Here is a 22,981-nt window from a genome sequence, read left to right on the forward strand (position 1 = left end):
ACAGTCTTAAGGAGGATGGAGAACTCCCTTCTCCCTATTCGGGGTCTATCTGATGTTTTTCTCATGAGTTCACTGAGGTTATGGATTTTCGTCTAAATTCTTTTAATCCAGAAATTCCCCTCGTGTCAAAAATGATTGGAAGGAACTTAGTGCTTTTGTCAAAGGGAGTTGAAAAAAATCACCCAGCATGTCACCTCCCTGACAAACCCCACCCTTTAATCCCCAGGTGGTGGATCTGAGGTGGGGTGTTCAGAACACGGAGGCCACTGACCACATGACCACCGAACTCTGCTTAGAGGAGCTGGAGCGGTGTCGGAAGTCGTCCATCGGGCCAGCTTTCGTTGTGAGTCGTGGGGCGAGGGCAGGACGTGGGCCTGATCCCCAGCCAGAGCAGACAGAGGAGGGGAGTGTGTGGCATTTCCATACCTGGTTCCCGCAGCCTGCCCACGGCAGACATTGCTAATGGATCACGCCCCTGCAGCCCTAGCTGGGATCCAGGCATGACCAGTCAAATGAAGCAGCAGAGGAGCTGGAGACTAGAAGGTCAAAGCTGGAAAGAATCTTAGAATTTGATGGAAGCTTCCTCCTCCTTCCCCACCCCTCCCCTTGATGGCGTGTGACTTTGGGATGGTGGGAAACCGCAGGAAGGTAGAAACCCACAGGGGTCGGGAACTTTTTTCTCCATGTAGCTGCAGATGGCAGGTGGCTGGCCTTCTCTCCTGGTGCTCCCTGACGTACCTGCTTTCCATCAAAACAATCTGCCCACAGGGAACTGTTCAAACCTTTATCACTGAACTATATGTCAGCACCCAGACTTCATGCCCCATGAGTCCCACATACAGGGAAGGCTGGCGTTACCTTCACAGACCCTAGAGCAGCAGCCACCAGTGAGGCTACCGACTACTGTCTCTGAGACGAATCTGGCCACGGCTTGTATTTGTAAAGACATTTTATTGTCACTCAGGTGCTCCCCGCCCTCTCGATTTACCTGTAGTCTGGGACTAAACAGTAGCAGAGCGGAGTCTCCTTGACCTGGACACTCTAACTACAGAGACCCCCTAGACCTTCAGGCACCTTCCAGAAAGAGTTTGACAACCCTTACTCTAGTTAGCAAAGAAGGAGAAAGGAAAGTATCTTTGCCCAACAGGCCTTAGTCAAATCACGAAGAGGCTCTTAGCAGCTCCAAATAAGAGGGAAGAAGGTCTCCCGGAGATGAGGTAGAACGGAGGAGAGGGCTGTTTGCTGGGGAAATAAAAAGAAACGAACACAGGCTCTTTGGCTGCAGAATCGCACTGTCCAAGGCAGGGGCCGGGAATCACAGGCAGCCATGCAAGCTTAGGTGAACTAAATCAAATAGAATTAAGATTTCAGCTCCTCCTTTGCACTGACCAATTTCCAACAAGAGGCTGTCCTGTTGGTCACTGCGGATTAATATTCTCCCAGCTTTGCAGAAAGTTCGGTTGGATAGTGCCGCCTTATGGATTTGACCTCCCTCAAGAGCAAGGCCAACCAACAAACAAAACTAAGACCCAGACAGGTGATGAGAGAAGCTTTCTTGATTATATATTACTTCAGGGTTGGTCCTGAGCATATTTTTGCTGGGTACTTCTCTTTGCAGATTAGCACTGATTTATTTGAATTACTATTGCTTTAAAATGTGTTGTCACATTTGGAAGGCTCCACAGCCCCGCTTATAAATTCCCTTCACAACTATTTCTCTAGTTTTTAAATAAAATTTTTTTTAAGTGTTGATGGACCTTTATGTCATGTATTTATATGCGGGGCCGAGGATGGAACCCAGGGCCTCACACGCGCTAGGCAAGCGCCCTCCCACGGAGCCCCAGCCCAGCCCTCTGGTGTTTTAAAATCAATTTTCAGAAAGAACTCTAGGATCATGCTGTTGAGTTTCCAAGGGGAAAAATTGTTTGAAAAAAAGAAAACAGAAAGTGAGGGAAAGCAGGGTGAGCGGGGGGAGACCCCGGGAAATCACAGGCAGCAAAAAGAGCATCGAGGCGTCCAGCTGGCCTGGGGGATGGGAGGGTGATCTCCAGCTTCCCAGCTCTAACCAACCCGCCCTGGGAAACTTCCAGAAGGGCCTCTGCTCACTTCTTGCTTCTCTCTTGAACTGGGCCCTGCCCTTCCACTGTCCGAGACGCACATCATTGTCCTCCTCCCCGGCTCTGATTTGGAGAACTTTCCACGAAACCCAGAGCTGAGCTGGGAGCCCGTGGAGAGGCGTCTCTGGTAAACAAGCCACTCGGCAGCGTCGGCAGGCACGGCTCCCCACGGGCTCCCTTTTCCAGGCCTGGTCTCTTGGGCCACCTGTAGCTCCCGGGTCTCCAGAGCCCCAAGTCACTCCTGCTGGGAACTCTTCCTCTTTCCCTGCTTCCATCCCACTAGCCAGCCTCTCCTTACCCTGGTCTCTGTGGTGACCGGCCATGACTTTTCCAGCCTTTCTTGCTCCTCCAAGGCCATTACTGTTGAAGGGACCCTGGGAGGCCTTTCAACACTCCATCATCAGATTCTGTTCACCCAGCTTTCCCAGGTACACACCCCTGGAATATTCTGGCACAACAACCCAGTGGAGTGGGTGACTGCTTCCATCTTGCCATGAGGAAATTCAAGACTTTGGCACTAGCCTGAAGTCCTAAGCCTGCTCCAGTGTGTTGCATTCCAAGTGTGCTGGGCAGAAAGGAGCCTCCTTTGCTCTTGGCATTAAGACCCAAATCTTGGCCTCGACATACCCTATAACATCTAGCACAAGGGGACAGCCTTATCTCTCTCTACTGTCCACTTCTGTTGGTGCCTTAGCCTCCTGGCTTCCCTGCACTGACCATGCCTCTTCCTGCCACAGGGCCTTTGCACATACCATGACCTTTGCTAAACTCCTTATACTGTTCTATTCTGAACCAGATCCTCACTTTCCTGGGAGAGTTTCCTTGACTTCACAGTCCACATGGAACCCACGTATACACTCTCCTCCTAGAAATTTGTTAGCTGCAATTTGACATTGGCCCAACTCTTGGACTGATGCCTATCAGCCTCTCTCATTAAGACTCAAATGTCCAAGAAGGCTGAGACTGAGACTGGCCCCTATATGAATTTTGGGGGACAAACCATCATCAAGCCTTAGCACCAATAGTCCCCCACCACCCCAGCCGTACTGGGGCTGGAACCCAGAGCCTTCCACATGCTGGGCAAGCGCTCTACCACGGAGCCCCGGCAAAAACTCAAAAGACAGAAGTGAGGAGTGATCTATCAGCTGGGCTGAACCGTCCCCAGCCACAATGGCTCAACCCGAGTGGCTGCGGTCCAAGGTGGTGCAGACAGTTGCCAGCAGCCGTCCGTGTGGACGCTGGCTTTGAACCGGGTCTGTGGCGGCTCTGGGAGCTGCGACCAGGCAGTGCTGCAGGAGGGCTCTTCCTTCACGCCCTCTCGCTTCGCCCACCTCTGACACGGGATCGATTCGATTCTGACGGCTTTCACGATGTTGTCAGGGGCTGTTGCTCAGCCACCCCGGGTGCTTCCAGGAGGAGGCGGTGATGCTTGGGGCCTCGTTGGAATGACCCCACCCGCCTGGAGCGGTCCGGCCCACAGCCCAGCTACCTCGGAGGCCGAGTCAGGAGAATCGCTTGAACTCAGGAGCTTGGGGCCATCCTGGAAAACAGCAAGAGCAGTCTAAAAAGTAATAATGCACCACAGCCTAACCGTCCCATGTCCTGGGCCGCCTCTGCACTTGGGTGCAGGTCGCGGTCACCTCCTGTGGATGGAACCCGGGGTGCTTAACCACTGAGTCGCACCCCCAGCCCTTTTTTATATTTTATTGAGACAGGGTCTTGCTGAGTTGCTTAGGGCCTCGCTAAGTTCCTGAGGCTGGTTCTGAACTCGCGATCCTCCTGCCTCGGCTTCCGGAGCCGCTGGGATTCCAAGGTGCCCCGCCGCGCCTGGCATGCCCTTCTTAGTACTTATCGCCTTGGTTCTACCGCCAGGCCCACGACGAGGCGATCTGCTCGCTCCTCTCTGGGCACAGAGCTGAGCGCCACGTGGAGATTGGAAGCTCTACTCCCCTCTCTGCCCGTCTCTCTGCCAGGCCCTTGTAGGTGACCAGTATGGCCCCTGTCCAGTCCCCTCAGTGATCGAGGAGAAGGAATGGGAGGCACTGAGGGTCCCGCTGACGGCCAGGCCACGTGACCTGGAGCTGGTGGCCCGTCGCTTCCGGAGGGATGAGAATGCGGTTCCTCCCACCTACGTCCTGCAGGCAGCAGGGGATGTGGAGGCCCCTGGGCCTGAGGAGGCCACCCTGACCTCTGTCCTTCGCTCTGGAGCCCAGGAGGCCTGGAGGCTGGGCCTCATCAGCCAGGAGCAGTGTCAGCGCCACCACTGGTCAGGTGAGGCTGCAGGGAGCCCCCCGCGTGGCGCAGGTGAAGTGCATGGCGAATCCAGAGTGTGCATCTCCCGATGCCCCAAATGCAAGCTTGCTGTTGGTGCCAGTGCACCCCAGCTCCGGACACTTGCTGCTGGACTAGGTTGTTTGCTGGTGCAAGACAGTGCAGGCCAGTTTGGGTGATCCTCATCTCTGGGACCTGCCTCACTTCCCCTGGATCCTTCAGCCTTTCTCCCAGTAAGTGTCCCAGAAAGGGTGGGGGAAGAATTCTGGGTCAACCACCTTCAAGACCTGTAGTGCTGCCCGCCTGTCATCTCAGCAGCTCGGGAGGCTGAGGCAGGAGGACCTCGAGTTCAAAGCCAGCCTCGGCAATTTGGTGAGGCCCTGAGTAACTCAGCGAGACCCTGACTCTAAACAAAATACAAAACAGGGCTGGGGTGTGGCTCAGTGGTTAAGCACTGGGTTCAACCCCTGGTACCAAAAAAAAAAAAAAAAAAAAAAAAAAAAAAAAAAGATTTGTGGTGCTACAACCTAGTCAGTCTCAGATTAGAAGAGTTGACCCCCTGTGGCGGCCCAAGAGCGGCCCCTGCCGAGAGGCCCTGAGCTGGCCCTGAGCGTGGGCTTCTCCCACCTGCCTCCGAGGCTCACGCCCATAGGGGCCAGTCAGGGTTCACCCTTGGGAACGCAGGAGTTTGTCCCCTGGCGGCTCCAGCCTGGGGTGGCTCCGCCTCCCCAGAGAGGGCTCCCGTCCCTGTGAAACCCTCCGCTGCAAAGGATTCTGGCCCCTCCCGCCCTCCTGGCAACAGGGCCCCACCCAGGCCTCCCTCCCGCTGCTGCGCAGATGCGCCGTGACACTCCTGCTGTCTAACAGAGACGGGTCCTTCTTAGTGACGAGTCAGCAGGATGCTAGCATATGGATTTTGAGGAGGTTGACATATCACAGTAGCCCTCCTTTACCCCAGGGGGTACCTCCCAAGACCCCCCAGGGGATGCCCCCAACTGCGGGTGGCGCCACACCCTGCGTCGGCTGTGATTTTCCCCGCGCAGAGCTCTGAGAGAGTTCAGTCGAAAGTCAGGCACAGCAGTAGCTTCACGCTACCTGATGAAAACAGAGCATTTGCAGCAATAGACTGTAAGTGTGCGCTTCGGCCGTTACCAAGGAAGATGGAAGAGACTTGAACACAGCCCTGTGCTAGCCCAGTGGTGACGGGTGGGTAGCGCACACAGCGGGGATACGCTGGCCAGGGATGGTTCATGTGCTGGGGGGCGGGGAGGGTGCAGCAGGGGCACGCAAGGTTCGTCACACCACCTGGAACGTCCAATTTAAAACAGGTTGTCTCAGGCCACCATTGACCCCAGGTTAGCAGAAACACAGATAAGGGGAGACTACAAAACCAAAATATTGAATATATGCATTTCTATCATCAATGTGTTCAATACATGAATTTATATCCTCGACATTAAATATATGGATTTATATAAAGATATTGAAAGAAGGAATTTATATAGGGTTTTACTGTACATTTGCCAAAACTAAGAAATTCATCTTGGGACATTACTGTGGACCAGACTTGAGAATGTATTGGGATTTCAGCAGTTTCCCATGAATGTTCTCCAGATCCCATGATGCATTAAGGAGTCTCCTTGGGCTCCTCTGGTCTGTGACAGTTTCACAGCCTTTCCTTGTTCTGGGTGACCTTGGCTTCCCTTTCGTTCCTCTTTCCTTTCTTCTTTCCTTCCTTTTTCTGAACCAGGGCCTCACACATGCTGCTAGGCAAGTCCTGTACCACTGAGCCTCACCCCCAGACCTTTTTGTTTTATTTTGAGACAGGGCCTCACTAAATTGCCGAGGCTGGCCTCGAGCTTGTGGTCCTCCTGCCTCAGCCTCCTGAGTAGCTGGATGGCAGGCCTGCACCGTGCTTGGCAACCTTGATGCTTCTGAGGAAACGTGGTCAGGTCTGCTGTAGGGTGTCCCTAGGTCTGGGCTTGTCTGATGTTTTCCTGTGGTTGGACTGGGGTTCAGGTCTGCGTTTTCTCTCTCTCTCCTGCTGCACCACCTTTTCTCCTTTTCCTTTTCCCCCTGCTTCCCCTTTGTAACCACACTCACTGTGTCCCCCGAACCCCAGCCCTTGGCCGTCACTCAGGCATCACCCTCTCTCTAATGTGTTACTTGAACAATACACAATGGAGTCACAAGATCTTAGCCTTTGGAGACCGGTTTCTTTCCCTCCCACGCAGAATGCTCAGATTTTCACAAGCATTGTTCCATAGAAAAGTCTCACAGCAGCGCCCCCATCAGGGTGGACTGGTGCACCTGGGAAGGAAATAGGCTCAGAGAGGTACAGATGTGCCAAGGCCACACAGCCTGTGGGTGTCAGAGAGGGTCGTATTAGATGGGTTCATAGCAAGATGTGTGCGAAGGCTCCATTTAGGAGTGCAGTCGCCTCCATCCCACCTTCCTCCCTGGAGGCCAAGGGCTCTGCGGTCTCTCAGTGGAGGACTGTGTGTGACTGTGTTGTGTTGGGACTGAACCCAGGGGCCTTCAGCTATACGCCCAGCCTCTCCCTTTTCTCTTTCTTTTTCTCTCTCTCTCCCCGCTCCCTTCCTTCCTTTCTGACAATCAAACCCAGGGGTGCTTAACCACTGAACCACATCCCAGCCCCTTTTAAAAAAAGATTTTATTTAGAGACAGGGTCTCACCAAGTTGCTTAGGGCCTCAATAAATTGCTGAGGCTGGCTTTGAACTCGCGATCCTCCTGCCTCAGCCCCCGAGCCGCTGGAATGACAGGCGTGCGCCACTGCACCTGGCCCCAGCCTCTCCCTTTTCAGAAAGTTCTCTTTTGAGATGAGGTTTTGTAAGCCGCTGAGGCTGACCTTGAACCTGCCATCCTCCTGCCTCAGCCTCCCGAGTAGCTGGGATGACAGGTGTGCACCACATCTGGCTAAGGAGGCCTTTTGGGCGGCTCTTAACTTGACTGTGAGTTAGTCCTATCTCCAGGGGCCTGGTTCCTTCAGCCGCAGAGAGCTGGGAGCCGCCACCGCGCCCAGAGCAGCTTCAAAAATAACTCCTCCTGTGGGACTCTTTCAAAACAACGGCCTCCACGGAGGAGTCAGTGTGGGCTCTGGGAAATGTGGCAGCGGCATGCTGGGGGCTGGGTCAACAAGCTGTGGCCTCCTGGCCAACTCTGGCCTCCCTCTTGTTTTGCAAATAAAGTTCTGCTGGCACACACCCAAGTGCCGGGGTTGGCTCCCTTTGACAGCAGCGCTGATGAGCAGCGAGTCACCTGGCCCGCGGGGTGGCCAGCGGAGGCCTCAGGTGCCTACTCTCTGGCCCTTTAGGGTTAAATGCACCGACCCTGCTCTCACAGCAGAGTGGATGGCTTTCTTCCCCCACCGCCCCTGCCCGGGAAGCCAGACTCTAAACTCATTAAAAACTCTTTTCCAGCTTCCCTGCTTTTGCAGATATATAGTATATTTAAATAATATATTATCTAAATAATTTTTTATATATACAATTTATTTATTTTCTTCCCCTTCAGCTTCAAATACCCGCTTGCCCTTTTCGGTTAGGAAAGACCAACTGGTTCTTCGCCAGCTGTCTGTCCTTTACACTGCCTTTCTTTCACTTAGACAGGAATGTTCCCTCCGCCAGGGCAGGGACCTTCTGTGTCCCCAGCGTGGAGAGCAGCGGCCAGCCCAAGTAGAAGTGCAACAAATGTTTGTTGAGTGAATGTGTGAGGGGGCATCTGGAAACAAGACACCTGGATTCTTTTTTTCTAAATATATATATTTTTAGTTGTTGATGGATCTTTATTCTATTTTATTCATTTTTATGTGGTGCTGAGGAGTGAACCAAGTGCCTCACGTGTGCAAGGCAAGCCCTCTGCCACTGAGCCACAACTGCAGCCCCCCCTTTTTAAAGATTGAGGTGAAATTCACCAGCATGGAATTCACCTTTGGAAAGTGAACAGTTTGGTAGCTTTAGGTACATTCACAATGTTGTGCAGCCAGAACATTTTCATCCCCCTGAAAGGAGACCCCCTCCCATCTAGCAGTTGTGCCCCACTCCTCTCCCCACACACTTGGCAGCCACTGATTCACTTTCTGGCTCTATGGCTTTGCCAGGTGTGGACACTTGATTTCAGTGGATCACATGCCCAGTGGCCTTGCGCACCTGGCTTCCTTCCTTCTGCCTCCTGTTTCTGAGGTTTGTCCACACTGCAGCAGGTGTCAGTGCTTCGCTCCTTTTCATGGCTGTATAATATTCCACCACAGGGCTGGACCACATTTTGTTCCTCCCTTTATCTGTTGCTGTGCATTTAAATTGTCTTCATTTTTTGACTGTTGTGAATAAGGGTACACAAGTATCTGCTGAATATCTGTTTTCAGTTCTTCCAGGCAGATTCCTAGAAGTGAATTGCCAGGCCCAGTGGGAACTCAGGGCAAACTTTTTTTTTTTTAGTAGTTTTTTTGAGGTTGATAGACCTTTATTTTACTTATTTATTTTTATGTGGTGCTGAGGATCAAACCCAGTGCCTCACACATGCAAGGCAAGCGCTCTGCCACTGAGCCACAGGGCTCGCTCTTTGAAGACAGCAGTGTTAGTTTATGATGGGCAGCTTCCCGCCGTCTGCCTGCTGCAGAGGTTATTTGATTACCAATCGTGGCTAAGTCAGTGCTGCCCTCCTGTGGTCCCTGCACCAGCAGCCCCTGCAGCTCGGCGGGGTGCAGACTCTCTGGCCCCCTGAGTTCCGAATCAAAACTTCTGGAGGTGGGTCCAGGTAGCTCTGCCACAGGCAGACTTGCGCCCCTGCAGGCCGGTGGACGGCCATGGTGACCGGCCTTTCTCCCCGTCCTCTGCTTTTGCAGTCATGGAGTGGGAGATAGAGCAGGGCCTGCTCAGCTCAGCGGACGGGCAGCGGGGCGCCACGGTCTTCCTCCGCGAGATCCGCGACCTCCACAAACACATCCTGGACGACTGTGCCCTCAGGATGGTGGACCGGCTCGCCGACGGCTGCCTGGACACCGATGCCCAGAACCTTCTGAGGGAGCTCAAGGGACGCATCGCCGACGCGCACCCCAGGGCCCTCAAGACCCACTGCCTGCCGTGGAGCCGGGACCTGGTGAACCCCAAGAACAAGGCTCACGCCCGCTACCTGAGGGAACTGGGGGAGCAGTTTGCGGCCAGGGCCAACCACCAGGTCCTCGAGCATCTCCGGGAGCTGGAACTGGCCAGGCAGGACCTAGCATGGCTCTACCAGGAGATCCGCCACCACCTGGGGCAGAGTGCAGAGGCCGCCGGGTCCTTCTGTGGACGCCGGGAGCTCCTGGCTCAGCTCGGGCAGCGGCTCAGGCGCGACGACGGCCATCCCCACGCCCCCGTGGTGCTCTTCGGCCCCCCGGGTGTCGGGAAGTCTGCCCTGATGTGCAAGCTGGCTGAGCAGATGCCAGGGCTGCTCGGCCACAAGACGGTGACTGTGCTGCGGCTGCTGGGGACCTCGCAGATGAGCTCAGACACCCGCGGCCTCCTCCGGAGCCTCTGCTTCCAAGTGTGCCTGGCCTACGGGCTGCCGCCGCCCCCGGCCCAGGTCCTGGAGGCGCAGGCCAGGCTGGGCCAGTTTCTCCACGGCCTGCTCCACACCGTCTCCTGCAGGAACTTTGAGTCCCTGGTGCTGCTGCTGGACTCTGTGGATGACCTGGACTCTGTTCGAGGCTCTCGGAGGGTCCCCTGGCTGCCTCGCAGGTGTCCCCCGAAGGTGCACCTCATCCTCTCTGCTTGCTCGGGGCAGCGGGGGGCTCTGGACGCGGTGCGGCGGACAGTCACAGACTCCGAGTCCTACTGGGAGGTGAGGCCCCTCTCTGGGGACCAAGGGCAAGAGATGATCCAACTCCTGCTGGGGGCGGCCAGGAGGACCCTGAGCCCCATGCAGAGGGACCTGCTCTGGGCCAGCCTTCCGGAGTGCGGCCACCCGGGGCGGCTGAGGCTGGCTTTCGAGGAGGCCCGGAAATGGGCCTCCTTCACCGTGCCTGCCCCTTTGGCCTCCACCGCGGAGGAGGCTACACACCAGCTCTGTGCCCGCCTGGAGCAGACGCACGGGCAGCTCCTGGTGGCCCACGTGCTGGGTTACATCGTGTGCTCCAGGTAAGGCTTCTACTTTGTGACTTTATTACATCATGAGTGGTGGTGGGGGGGGTCCTGGGATGGAGCCTGGGCCTCGAGCGTGCTAAGCAGGCCTCTTCCGCTGAGCGCCCGGCTGTTAGCTGTTCTCGAAATCGAGATACAATTCACCTCTGGTCTCCTAGGCTGCTGCAGAAATCGCCAGCTGGGCGGCTCAGCGCAGTGGGAAGGTATTCTCCCGCAGCTCTGGAGAGTCCAGAATCAAGGTGGGGACAGGGCTGTGTCCCCTCCAGTGACTGGGGGTAGACCTGCCCTGCACCCAACAGATTCTGCTATTGCCAGCCTCGCTTGGCTTTCCTGACTGTGGGTGGGACCCTCCAGTCTCTGCCTCTGTGCACACAGTCCCTCCTCCGGAGGGGATGCCACTCACTGCGTTAGGCCCACCCTGGTTCAGCACGCTGTCATTTCACCTTGGTTACTTCTCCAAAGAGGGAGGCCAGGTTTGCAAGTAAGCTCACAGTCACCGGCTTTCAGGGGGTGCGGACTCTGGGGGGGACACTCCTCAACCTGTTATGGGGTGCAACTTAAGAACAGACGGATCACTACTGAGAAGTCCAAATTTGAGAGTCTTTATTAAGCTGGCCAGCTGACTGTCTCACACAATGCCCCCAAAAAATGGCTATTGGGAGAACAGCCCTGACCACAGGGTTGCAGGGGTTCTTATACCAAAAATCACATCAATCATAAGTGTCTGTTGCTATGATTCAAAATTACACATTAACATCATGAGATCATTGACAGAGGGGGAAGTGGATTAAAATGACCCTTACCTAGGTACAAACTAAAGAATGGTTGCTAACATCCATACAATCACTGTTCACATGGTACATTGTTTAGGAGCAATAAGAATCAAAAGAGAACAATTTTTCTTTACATAGGAATTGTCATTCTGTTTTTGTGTGTGTGTGTGCTGGGGATCGAACCCAGGGCCTTGTGCTTACAAGGCAAGCACTCTGCCGACTGAGCTATCTCCCTAGCCCTCATTTTGTTTTGTTAAACATGTCACACTAAGTAACTGATGATGGGTACAGAGGTGGGGTGTTCCCATGGGAGAAGCTTATTTTCTATATAACATGGAGTCTCAGAGCAAAATGGAGTCTGTTTAGTCATTTCCCTTAGAGTCTGACCTATAATATTCTCATGGAGCCAGATCTGTCAGCCCATCACAAGCTCAGCGCAATTCATATAATGTAAATTCATTCTTTTAAAAACCATTTTAAAATTTTGATTAATTTCTAGCCAGGTGTGGTGGGCAGGCCTGTAATCCCAGCAACTTGGGAGGCTGAGGTAAGATGATCCTAAGTTCAAGGCCAGCCTCAGCAACTGAGTGAGACCCTGTCTCAAAATTAAAAAAAAAAAAAAAAAAAAAAAAAACAGGGCTGGGGATGTGGCTCAGTGGTAGAATGGGCCTGGGTTAGATCCCCTGTGCCCCCCAAATTTAATTAATTTTATAATTGACGGAAAATCATCACACCCATTCTTGGGCACAGTGTGACATTTCGCTACCTGTACACATTGCGTAATGATCTACTCAGAATCCTTAGGCCATCCGTCAGCTCAAACTTTGATCATTTCTTTGTCATGAGAACATTTAAAATCCTCTCTTGTGGCTATTTTGATTTCGCGATACAATATTGTTAACTCCGCTTATCTTTCTACGTGACAGTACTACAGAACTCATTCTTTCTGCTGGGCTGTGCCTTCGGACCCATGAAATTGAATACAATTTGGTGACGTTTAATGCCTTCACAATGCTGTGCAGATGTCACCAAAACTTTTCCATCACCCAAAAAGGACACCCTGTCCCTGTTAGTAGTCACTCCCCATTTCCCTTCCCCAGTCCCTGGCAGACATTTATCTTTCTGTCTCTCTGGATTTGCCTCTAGTATTTATTTTGTAAAACTTTTACTTTAAGATAACTTTAAATTTATCGATGATTGCAAGGAGAGTGCAGAGAATTTCTACACACAGGGAATCTCGGGGCTACGGTGGCTGAGCCCATGGTCCCCTGCAGTGGGGGCTTCCCTGTGCCTTGCATTTATTGAGCGACCTCCAAAGCATCTCAGTACATTGGCAAGTGTCCCCACAGGCAGTGGAGGCCTTGGTGGAGGACAGTCCCCCAGACACGAGTTTGCTCGATTTCCTGCATGGCCTTTGTCTTTCCCTCTCACTCTCTGCTTGTTTCTCATCTATCTATCAATCATCTGTCATCTGCCATCTTTCCATCATGAATCCATCTGCTAATCTTTCTAGCATCTTCCTATCATCCCTCTGCCTGTCCATCACTCCCACACGCCCCCGTGAACTCACACGTCATTTTCCCTTGAACATTTTCCTCCTAAATACTTCACACGATCCCCAAGAACAAAAGCAGTCAGAATCCCACGTTGCCACGGGACAGTCATCGGTGATATTGACACACAGCTCGTGATCGAAATCTGCCGAGAGCGCCCCGTCTCCCTCCCGTGCTGCTCCAGGGTCGCCTTCGGTTGTCAGAACTCGTTGCTCTCTGCCTTGGTGTGTCCAGGCTGCTCGACTGGAGCGTCACAGACCGCGTGGCCTGCCGACCACCCGGGAGCCACAGCTGTCTGGGTACGCGGGCTCCGTGTCTGCAGATCCGACCAAGGGCCGGTTCCGAAAGCCGGCGGCGTCCGAGCTGACTGTGCAGCCGTGTGCCGCCATCTCCTGGGCAGCCCGGCACTGTGACTACTGGGGGCGGCTCATGAGCACCGCCTCGGGTTCCCTGAGTCACGCAGGATGGCTTACTGTCCCCGGGAGGAAGCACAGAGGGTCCGGCAGACTCTGTGCCCTGTTCTGGAAGGGACCCGGGCACCTGCGGGTTTCGGTGTCGTGGGGGTCCTGGCCCCCATCACCTGTGGCTCCCAAGGGACGACTGTGGTCCCTGCTCAAGAGGCTGCAGGTGGTGAGCGGGCACAGCATGGTGGGGCTCTGGTGAGGGCTGTCCTCCTCGTTCACCCCACGTGGCACCACAGCGGGGCGTACTGGGGGTGCTCCCTATCACAGGAGCCCCACATCCTCGGACTGTCACACTGAGGGTCAGGGTGGATTCAGAGGAGACAGGACGTTCGGTCCGTGGCCTCTCTATTCTGGAACATTCTTCCTCCTGTCTTTGCTTGGAGAGGACAGGCCAGTTAGTCTCGGGCCAGCCTTCTTCAGTCCTCGCCGGGCCTGCGCAGCACAGGTCACTGAGTCGGAGTCCACACGGGGCCTGGAGAACGGTTTCTCCCAGGCTCTCTGGCGACACTGCGGATCCAGGGGTCACCCTTCCGCCCGGGAGACCGTGGCGCGTGCCTCACCTGGTGGGCCTGACACGATTCCTGTGGCCACCGTTAACCCTGAGGGACGCTCAGCCTTGCCTGGGAGGTTTGGTTTCTCTTTGCTGTAACTTTGCTGTGTCCCTCTTTGGAATGAAACAGACATACGAGGGGAGGTTTCAGGAAAAAAAAGTTTTTAAAACAAACTTTTCCAAAGAATTGACCCCAAGGATGTGTCTGAGTTTAATTTCAGGCTTGTAGCATAGGAACCAACCACAAGCAAAAAGAAAAGTCCGATTCCAATGTATTTACAGGGTCAAAGAAAGGGAAAAAATTAAGCTTAAAGAAATAGAAGAGTGGTGGGTGCCAGGAGCTTGGCTGGGTCCAGGGGTGTGAATAAGGAGGTCAGAGGGTGTCAACTTTCTGACATTAGAGGAATCAGGCCAGGTGCGGTGGCGCCTGCCTATCATCCCAGTTACTGGGGAGGCTGAGGCAGGAGGATCTCAAGTTTGAGGCCAGCCTTGGCAGCATGGTAAAAAGGGCTGGGGATGTGGCTCAGTGGTAGAGAGTCCCTGCATTCAATAAAAAAAAAAAAAAGACTCAGTTCTGAGAATGAGCATCTGCTCTTCAGCATGGTCACTACAGTCCATGACACTGTACTGTTGACTTGAAATTTGCTGAGAGCAGAACTCAAGTCTCTCTCTCTCACACACACACACACACAAACACACTGGTAGCTCTGGTAGCTCCGCCAGCATTGGCTAGTTTGATTGTGATCATCATCAAACTTACCCAAAGCACACCCCTGTCACATCGTCAGGTTGTGCGCCCTGAGTAGCCACAAGTTCTATTTGTCAATCTTGCCTCCATTGAGCTGGAGAAAGAAACAGGTACAAAGAAGGAAAGGACTGTTCAAGTGGCCCCTCCGCCCGATGAGTGTCACAGGTCTGTGACCTCCCAGCACCTGGTCAGGACGCTCAGGAGCCTTCGCTCAGGGAGGCCAGGTATGGACGGGGAGTCAGGGTAACGAGCCACAGAGCCCAGGTGCTCATCAGAAGCACCGGGCACCCCAGCTCCCTCCCTGGGAGGGCCAGGTGCAGGCCAGTCAGCAGAGACACCCAGCAACAAAACTGCCTTTGCCGCGCCCGCCTACAAGACGTTCAAGTCCATGTCTTAAACTCTGTGGCTGTGCTTGCTCCCTGGGCAGTTTTTCTTGCTGTCTTTGCTATTTTGGGTCTTGATTGCCACAGTTCCTCAATATGGTGGGGGTCTTTTTGTTTGTTTGTTCACCGAAAACCAAAACCCACCCATGCCTGTGTTAAGAAATAAGGGGCTGGATGTGGTGGTGCACGCCTGTGATCCCAGCGGCTCAGGAGGCTGAGGCAGGAGGATGAAGAGTTCAAGGCCAGCCTCAGCAACCATGAGGCACTAAGCAACTCAATGAGACCCTGTCTCTAAATAAAATACAAAATAAGGCTGGGGATGTGGCTCAGTGGTTGAATGCCCCTGAGTTCAATCCCTGGTACCTCCCCAGAAAGAAAAAGAGAGAGAGAGAGAGAGAGAGAGAGAGAGAGAGAGAGAGAGAGAGAGAGAGAGAGAGGAGGGAGGAAGGGAAGGGAAGGAAGGGAAGAGAAGGGAAGAGAAGGGAGGAAGGAAGGAAGGAAGGAAGGAAGGAAGGAAGGAAGGAAGGAAGGAGGGAAAGAAGCAAGGAGGGAGGGAGGGAGGGAGGAGTTTACTCTAAGGGGAGGGTGGGAAAATCCAAAGCCAACCCGTAGCTGATTCCTGGGGGTGTACCCTAGATATCATGTTGTGGCCAGATCTCATGACTGACACGAACTCTACAAGGGTACAAGAGAGGTGAATGTTCCCAGATAGAGGTGGTCCCTGAGGCCACTGTGATGAGTGTGCATGGAAGAAGCAGTTGTCATGGAAGCCAGGAAGTCATGATTATTACTTTCTCACCCATTCACTCTTGGGGTCCTTTTTGGACATTGGCTCTTCTTCTTCCTTTCTCTCGCTTGGAACTTCAACTTGCCTTGAGCTTCAGGTGGCTGCATAAGTCATATTTCAAGGACCTGACACCATCTCACTGGCTTGATCTTTGCATCCCAATGCCAAAATCCTAGGGGGATCGAAATTAGTTGGCCCATTTGGCCCCATAACTGGTCCAGTCAGGAAGGCGGGGCATCTCACGGGGTGTAGGATCTCCCCTCCCAGGGCTGATGGGGAGGTGGTGCATGAAGGTATCTGTAGCGCTCTGATTTGGGTCCCTGTGGTTCCCTGGAAATGTGTTATGTTTCCCCACAAGGTCACTGTGGCGGATGGCCAGAGGCCCACGACACAAATGCGAGTCAGCTCTGAACCAGGGTTCTCGCCCGAGGGCGTTTGAAGGTGCAGACGTTTCCAGTTGTCCTGCAACCTAGAGGAGGAGGTGCTCCTGGCGTCTGGAGGAGGCCGGGGTGCTGGTTGACACCCTACGTGTGTAGGAGCACAGGCCTGCCACAGAGAATTCCATAGACCCATTAACCAAGTGTGCATGGGTGCGTGTCCCACCTCTGTCCACATACCCATCTGTCTGTTATCTCTATTTATGTATTTATCATCCATCCATCCATCTGGCCATCTGTTCATCCATCCTCCCATCTATCAACCTATCCATCTGTCTGTCTATCTATCTGTCTTCTTCCTATCTATCTTCCTAACTTCCTGTCTATCATCTATCTTCCTATCTTTCTATCTATTCATCTTTCTATCTACCTTTCTATCATTTTTCTATCTACCTATCAATCTTTCTATTTTTCTATCAGTATATCTTTCTATCTACCTTTCTATCAACCTATCAATTTATCTTTCTATCAATCTTTCTATCTCTCTATCTTTCTATCAATCTTTCCGTCTTCTTCCTATCTTCCTATCTATTGTCTATCTTCCTATCTTTCTATCTATTGTCTATCTTCCTATCTTTCTATCTATTCGTCTATCTTTCTTTCTTTCTATCTACCTTTCTTTCTTTCTTTCTTTCTATCTTTCTATCCATCTATCTTTCTACCAATCTTCCTATCTAGCTTTCTACCTTTCTATCTTCCTATCTTCCTATCTTTCTATCTACTTATCTATCTATATATCAGTCTTTCTATCTACCTTTCTATCTACCTATCTTCCTACTTATCTATCTCTATCTATCTCTTTCTATCTTTCTTTCTATCTTTCTATCTATCTATCTATCTATCTATCTATCTATCTATCTATCTATCTATCTGTCTATCTGTCTTCCTATCTGTCTATCATTTACTGGCGTCTGGTGGGGGCGGCCAAGCACGTGGCTAAGGTTCCTCTAGGGAACAGGACGTCCACCCTGAAGAATGATCTGGCCCTGAGTGTCGTCGGTGGGAGGCTGAGGACTGCTGTGGTCAGGGCTCAGCACTCCTCCTGGTGTCCACCCCCTCCCCTGGGCAAGGGGCCAGTGGATGATGGATGTGGGGAGTGCACACCCCCAGGGCTGCTGCAGGGAGGGAATCTGGGGCCTGCTCAGCTGGCCCCAGGAACGTGAGCGCCCGCAGGGGACTAGCGTGTGCTATTCTTAGCACTAAACACTTCTGCTCTTTTTTTTTTTTTAATATTTTTTATTTTTACAGATACATTTTGATTCATTGTACACCAATGGGGTACAACTTTTCATTTCTATGGTTGTACACAATGTAGATTCACACCATTCATGTAATCATACATATATATAGGGTAATACTGTCTGTTTCATTCTACTGTTTTTCCATTCCCACCCCCTCTCACCCCCTTTTCCTCTACACCCTCCAAAGATCCTTCATTTTTCTCTTCCCCCCGCTACCCCTCATCATTATATATTATCATGCACTTACCAGAGAAAACATTCGGCCTTTGGTTTTTGGGGCTTGGCTTATTTCACTAAGCATGATATTTTCCAGCTTCATCCATTTACCAGCAAATGCCATAATTTCATTCTTCTTTATGGCTGAGTAATATTCCATTGTATATATATATACCACAGTTTCTTTATCCATTCATCAATTGAAGGGCATCTCGATTGGTTCCACAATCTAGCTATTGTGAATTGAGCTGCTATGAACATTGATGTGGCTGCATCACTGTAGTATGCTGATTTTAAGTCCTTTGGGTATAAACTGAGGAGTTGGGTAGCTGGGTCAGATGGTGGGTCCATTCCAAGCTTTCTGAGGAATCTCCACACTGCTTTCCAGAGTGGCTGTACCAATTTGCAATTCCACCAGCAATGTATGAGTGTGCCTTTTTCCCCACATCCACACCAACACTTATTATTGCTTGTGTTCTTGATAATAGCCATTCTAATTGGAGTTAGATGAAATCTTAGGGTGGTATTTAATTTGCATTTCGCTAATTACTAGGGATGCTGAGCACTTTTTCATATATTTGTTGATCACCCATATATCTTCTTCTGTGAAGTGTCTGCCCATTTCCTTAGCCCATTTATTAATTGGGTTCTTTGTATTTTGGGTGTAAAGTTTTTTAAGTTCTTTATAAACTTTGGAGATGAGTGCTCTGTCTGAAGTGTGTGTGGAAAAGATTTTTTCCCACTCTGTAGGCTCTCTTTTCACATTGTCAATTGTTTCCTGTGCTGAGAAAAAACTTTTTAGTTTGACTTTATCCCATTTATTGATCCTTGCTTTTATTTCTTGAGCTATGGGAGTCTTGTTAAGGAAGTCTGGTCCTAAGCCAACATGATGGAGATTCTGGCCTACTTTTTCTGCTATTTGGTGAAGGGTCTCAGGTCTAATTCCTAGATCCTTGATCCATTTTGAGTTGAGTTTTGTGCAGGGTGAGAGATAGGGGTTTAGTTTCATTTTACTTCATATGGATTTCCAGTTTTCCCAGCACCAATTGTTGAAGAGACTGTTTTTTCTCCATTGTAAGTTTTTGGCACCCTTGTCTAGTATGAGGTTACTGTACTTATGTGGGTTTGTCTCCGTATCTTCTATCCTGTACCAGTGGTCTACCTGTCTGTTTTGGTGCCACTACCATGCTGTTTTTGTTATTATTGCTCTGTAGTAGAGTTTAAGGTGTGGTATAGTGATACCTCCTGCAGCACTCTTCCTGCCCAGGATTGCTTTGGCTATTCTGGGTCTTTTATTCTTCCAGATGAATTTCATGATTGCTTTTTCTGTTTCTATGAGAAATGTCACAGGGATTTTAATTGGAATTGCGTTAAATCTGTATAGCGCCTTTGGAAGTATGGCCATTTGGACAATATTAATTCTGCCTATCCAAGAACATGGGAGATCTTTCCATCTTCTAAGGTCTTCCTCAACTTCTTTCTTCAATGTTTTGTAGTTTTCATTGTAGAGATCTTTCACCTCTTTGGTTAGATTGATGCCCAAGTATTTTTTTTTTTTGAGGCTATTGCAAATGGAGTTGTTTTCCTCATTTCCCTTTCAGATGTTTCATCGCTTGTGTATAAAAATGCTTTAGATTTATGTGTGTTGATTTTATATCCTGCTATTTTGCTGAATTCATTGATGAGGTCTAGAAGTTTTCTGGAGGAGTTTTTTTGGATTCTCTAAATATAGAATCATGTCATCCACAAATAGTGACAGCTTAAGTTCCTCTTTTCCTATTCGTATCCCTTTAATTTCTTTGGTCTGTCTAATTGCTCTGGCTAGTATTTCAAGGAAAATGTTGAATAGAAGTGGTGAAAGAGAATATCCCTGTTTTGTTCCCATTTTTAAAGGGAATGCTTTCAGTTTGTCTCCATTAAGAATGATGTTGGCCAAGGGCTTAGCATAAATAGCCTTTACAATGTTCAGGTATGTTCCTACTAGCTCTATTTTTTCTAGTGTTTTGAGCATGAAGGGGTGTTGTATTTTGTCGAACACTTTTTCTGCATCAATTGAAATAACCATATGATTCTTATCCTTAAGTCTATTGACATGATGGATTATGTTAATTGATTTACGGATGTTGAATTCTGCCTATCCAAGAACCATCCTTGCATTCCAAGAATGAACCCCACTTGATCGTGGTGCACAATTTTCTTAATATGTTTTTGGATATGGTTTGTCAGTATTTTGTTAAGGATCTTTGCATCTATATTCATCAAGGGTATTGGTCTAAAATTTTCTTTCCTTGATGTGTCTTTTCCTGGTTTGAGTATGAGGGTGATATTAGCTTCATGGAATGAGTTTGGTAGGGTACCCTCCTTTTCTATTTCCTGGAATACTTTGAGAAGTATTGGAATGAGTTCTTCTTTGAAGGTCTTGTAGAATTCGGCTGAGAATCCGTCTGGTCCTGGGCTTTTCTTAGATGGCAAATTTTTAATGGCTTCTTCTATTTCATTGCTTGATATTGATCTGTTTAAATTGTGTATGTCCTCCTGGTTCAGTGTGGGAGGAGCATATGTCTCTAGAAATTTGTCAATGTCTTCGGTAGTTTCTATTTTGTTGGAATACAGATTTTCAAAGTAGTTTCTCATTACGTTATGTATCTCTGGTATCTGTCATGATATTTCCTTTTTCATCACGAATTTTAGTAATTTGAGTTTTCTCTCTTTTTCTCTTTGTTAGAGTGGCTAAGGGTTTGTCTATTTTGTGTACTTTTTCAAAGAACCAACTTTTTGTTTTGTCAATTTTTTGAATTGTTTCTTTTGTTTCAATTTCATTGATTTCAGCTCTGATTTTAATTATTTCCTGTCTTTTACTACTTTTGCTGTTACTTTGTTCTTCTTTTTCTAGGGCTTTGAGCTGTGATGTTAGGTCATTTAGTTGTTGACTTTTCATTCTTTTCTTGAATGTGCTCCATGCAATAAATTTTCCTCTTAGTACCGCTTTCATAGTGTCCCAGAGATTTTGAAATGTTGTATCGTCATTCTCAATGACCTATAAGAATATTTTTATCTCCTCCCTGATGTTTTCTGTTTTCCATGTTTCATTCAATAGCATATTATTTAGTCTCCAGGTGACAGTTCTGCTCTTGGCAGAGGGAACTGAGGCAAAGAGAAGATGGGTCCCTTTCCAAGGTCCCTCAGCCAGAATCGAAGGTAGACCTGTGTGACCGTACACACAGTGCTGTTGTGCGGTGCCAGCAAGCGGTCCCGCAGGGCGCGGGGCAAGAGGGGCAGCTGTCCCGGGGTCCGTGTTGTCCAGGGGTGCCTCTGGACTTGGAGAAGGGCTGCCAACCTCAGGGCTCACCTGAGATCATGGGCCTGTGCCCAATGTCTCCCCAGTACCACACAGTAGGACCTCGGTGATAAGGACGATGTTCGGCATCGTGTTGGTCAGGATGGTCGCTGTAAGCCACACACAGGCTTGGAGGGCAGTTCATGCCACCAGGAACTGAAGCTTAGGTCGTACTGATTGTTAATGAATTTTACTGTAAATGCCCCCAGGTGGCTCCTGCACTGGGTGTCACAGTTCTCCATGTGGTAAGATACAGTCTTCAGAGCTAGAATCCGGCTCTCCTCTGACTTTCAAGATCACAAACATACAAACCTCAGTCTCCTCTTCTGGAAAATGGGGTGTGCTCCCTGCCCTGCTGAGTCTGGAGCCTCAGCTGCAGGCGTGGGTGGGGAGCGGATCCCAAGGTGGCAGTCTGTGGAGCCCGGCAGGCATCCTCATTGCAGTTAGCAGGAAGGGCGGTTGTTGGTGTTGTAATTAAAGAAAAATTCACATAATGAAAATCAACCATTTGAGAGTAACACCTCAGCGGCACTGAGCACAGCAGGGTCCTGCAGCCACCACCTCTGTCTAGATCCGGAACACTGCACCCCCCTCAAAAGGACAAAATCCACACCTGTTGGGTGATTGCTCTCCGTTTTCACCCCCCAGTCCTATTAACCTGTTTGCACCACAAGGTGTGGGGATCGTCCACAAAAGGATCAGCACATTTGTTCAACAACCATGGATGGAACGTCATCTCCCTCGGAGGCATGGTGTTGATCTCTGGGAGACAGAGGGTTAGACACTCTGGTAGCCCATTTTCTGTTGCCAATAACATAGTATCACAGACTGGGTACCTTGTTAAAAAAAAAAAAAAAAAAAAGCCCACATCTGTAATTCCAGTGACCTGGGAGAGTGAGGCAGGAGGATCTCAAGTTCAAAGCCAGCCTCCAAAAATTTAGCAAGGCCCTTAGCAAGACCACTGTCTCTAAATTAAAAATAAAAAGGGCTGGGATGTGGCTCAGTGGTTAAATGCCCCTGGGTTCAACCCCTGGTACCAAAAAAAAAAAAAAAAAAAAAAAAAAAGATGTCGTCTGTGAACCAGAAAGCAGGCCCTTACCAGACGCCAGGTCTGCCGGCATCTTGGTCTTGTCCTTCCCAGCTTCCAGAACCATGAGAAATAATGTCTGTGGTATCTTGGCTCACGGTTCTGGTCCAAGGTCAAGGGACCACCTCTGGCGGTGGTTTGGTTTTGTTTCGCTTTTGTGGTACTGAGGCTTGAACCCAGGGGCACTCTACCATTGAGCTACGTCCCCAGGCCTTTTAATTTTAAGGCAGGGTCTTGCTAAGTCATGGAGACTGGCCTTTAGCTTGCGATCCTCTTGCCTCCGCCTCCTGAGAAGCTGGGATTAAAGGTGTGCACCACTGTGCCCGGCTGGTGATGGCCATCTTGCTGGCAGAGACTGAGGAGGCACAGGGCATCACGTGACCAGGGACAGGGAGTGTGCCCGTGGGTCCTGCTCTCTCTCCTAAGAAGGAGCGTTCCCCTGTGGGCTTCACCCTGACGACCTGTTTAACACTAATCACCTCCCAAAGGCGGCCTCCGAACACCAGAGTCAGGTGAAGTTTCCAGTCTTTAATTCCGCACAACGGGATTGAATTTCAATACGTGCATCCTTGGGGACACTCCAGCCACCTCCAAATCGAAGCAGGTCCCGCCTTAGTCTGGACTGTATGAGAGACACTGTAGACTTGGGGCCTGAACCACAGACATTATTTCTCGTGGTTCTGGAAGCTGGGAAGGCCAAGACCAAGATGCTGGCAGACCTGGCATCTGGTAAGGGCCTGCTTTCTGGTTTACGGACGACATCTTTTTGCTGTGTCCTCATGTGGCAGATGGAGTGAACAGCTCTCTGGGGCCTCTTTTATAAGGCCACTAATCCAATTCCTGACCTAGTCACCTCTCAAAAGCCCCACCTCCCAA

At 50.5% G+C, this 22,981-nt stretch overlaps 1 protein-coding gene across 8 annotated transcripts in view; it reads left to right on the forward strand.

Moving 5' to 3' along the window:
• The window catches only part of NWD1 (NACHT and WD repeat domain containing 1), a 67,119-nt gene that overhangs the window by 8,037 nt on the left and 36,101 nt on the right, over nucleotides 1-22,981 (forward strand). For 6 of the 8 annotated variants that reach the window (XM_079114746.1, XM_079114750.1, XM_079114747.1 and 3 more), the window contains 3 exons: nucleotides 227-343; nucleotides 4,091-4,388; nucleotides 9,254-10,526. In XM_079114746.1, coding sequence (XP_078970872.1) covers nucleotides 227-343; nucleotides 4,091-4,388; nucleotides 9,254-10,526 — 1,688 coding nt within the window. Of the gene's footprint in view, nucleotides 1-55; nucleotides 78-226; nucleotides 344-4,090; nucleotides 4,389-9,253; nucleotides 10,527-22,981 lie in introns of those variants that run through there. The other 2 variants (XM_079114751.1, XM_079114752.1) reach the window with 2 other exon arrangements.

This window comes from Sciurus vulgaris, assembly GCF_902686455.1.
Source record: "Sciurus vulgaris genome assembly, chromosome: 16".
NCBI lineage: Eukaryota > Metazoa > Chordata > Mammalia > Rodentia > Sciuridae > Sciurus > Sciurus vulgaris.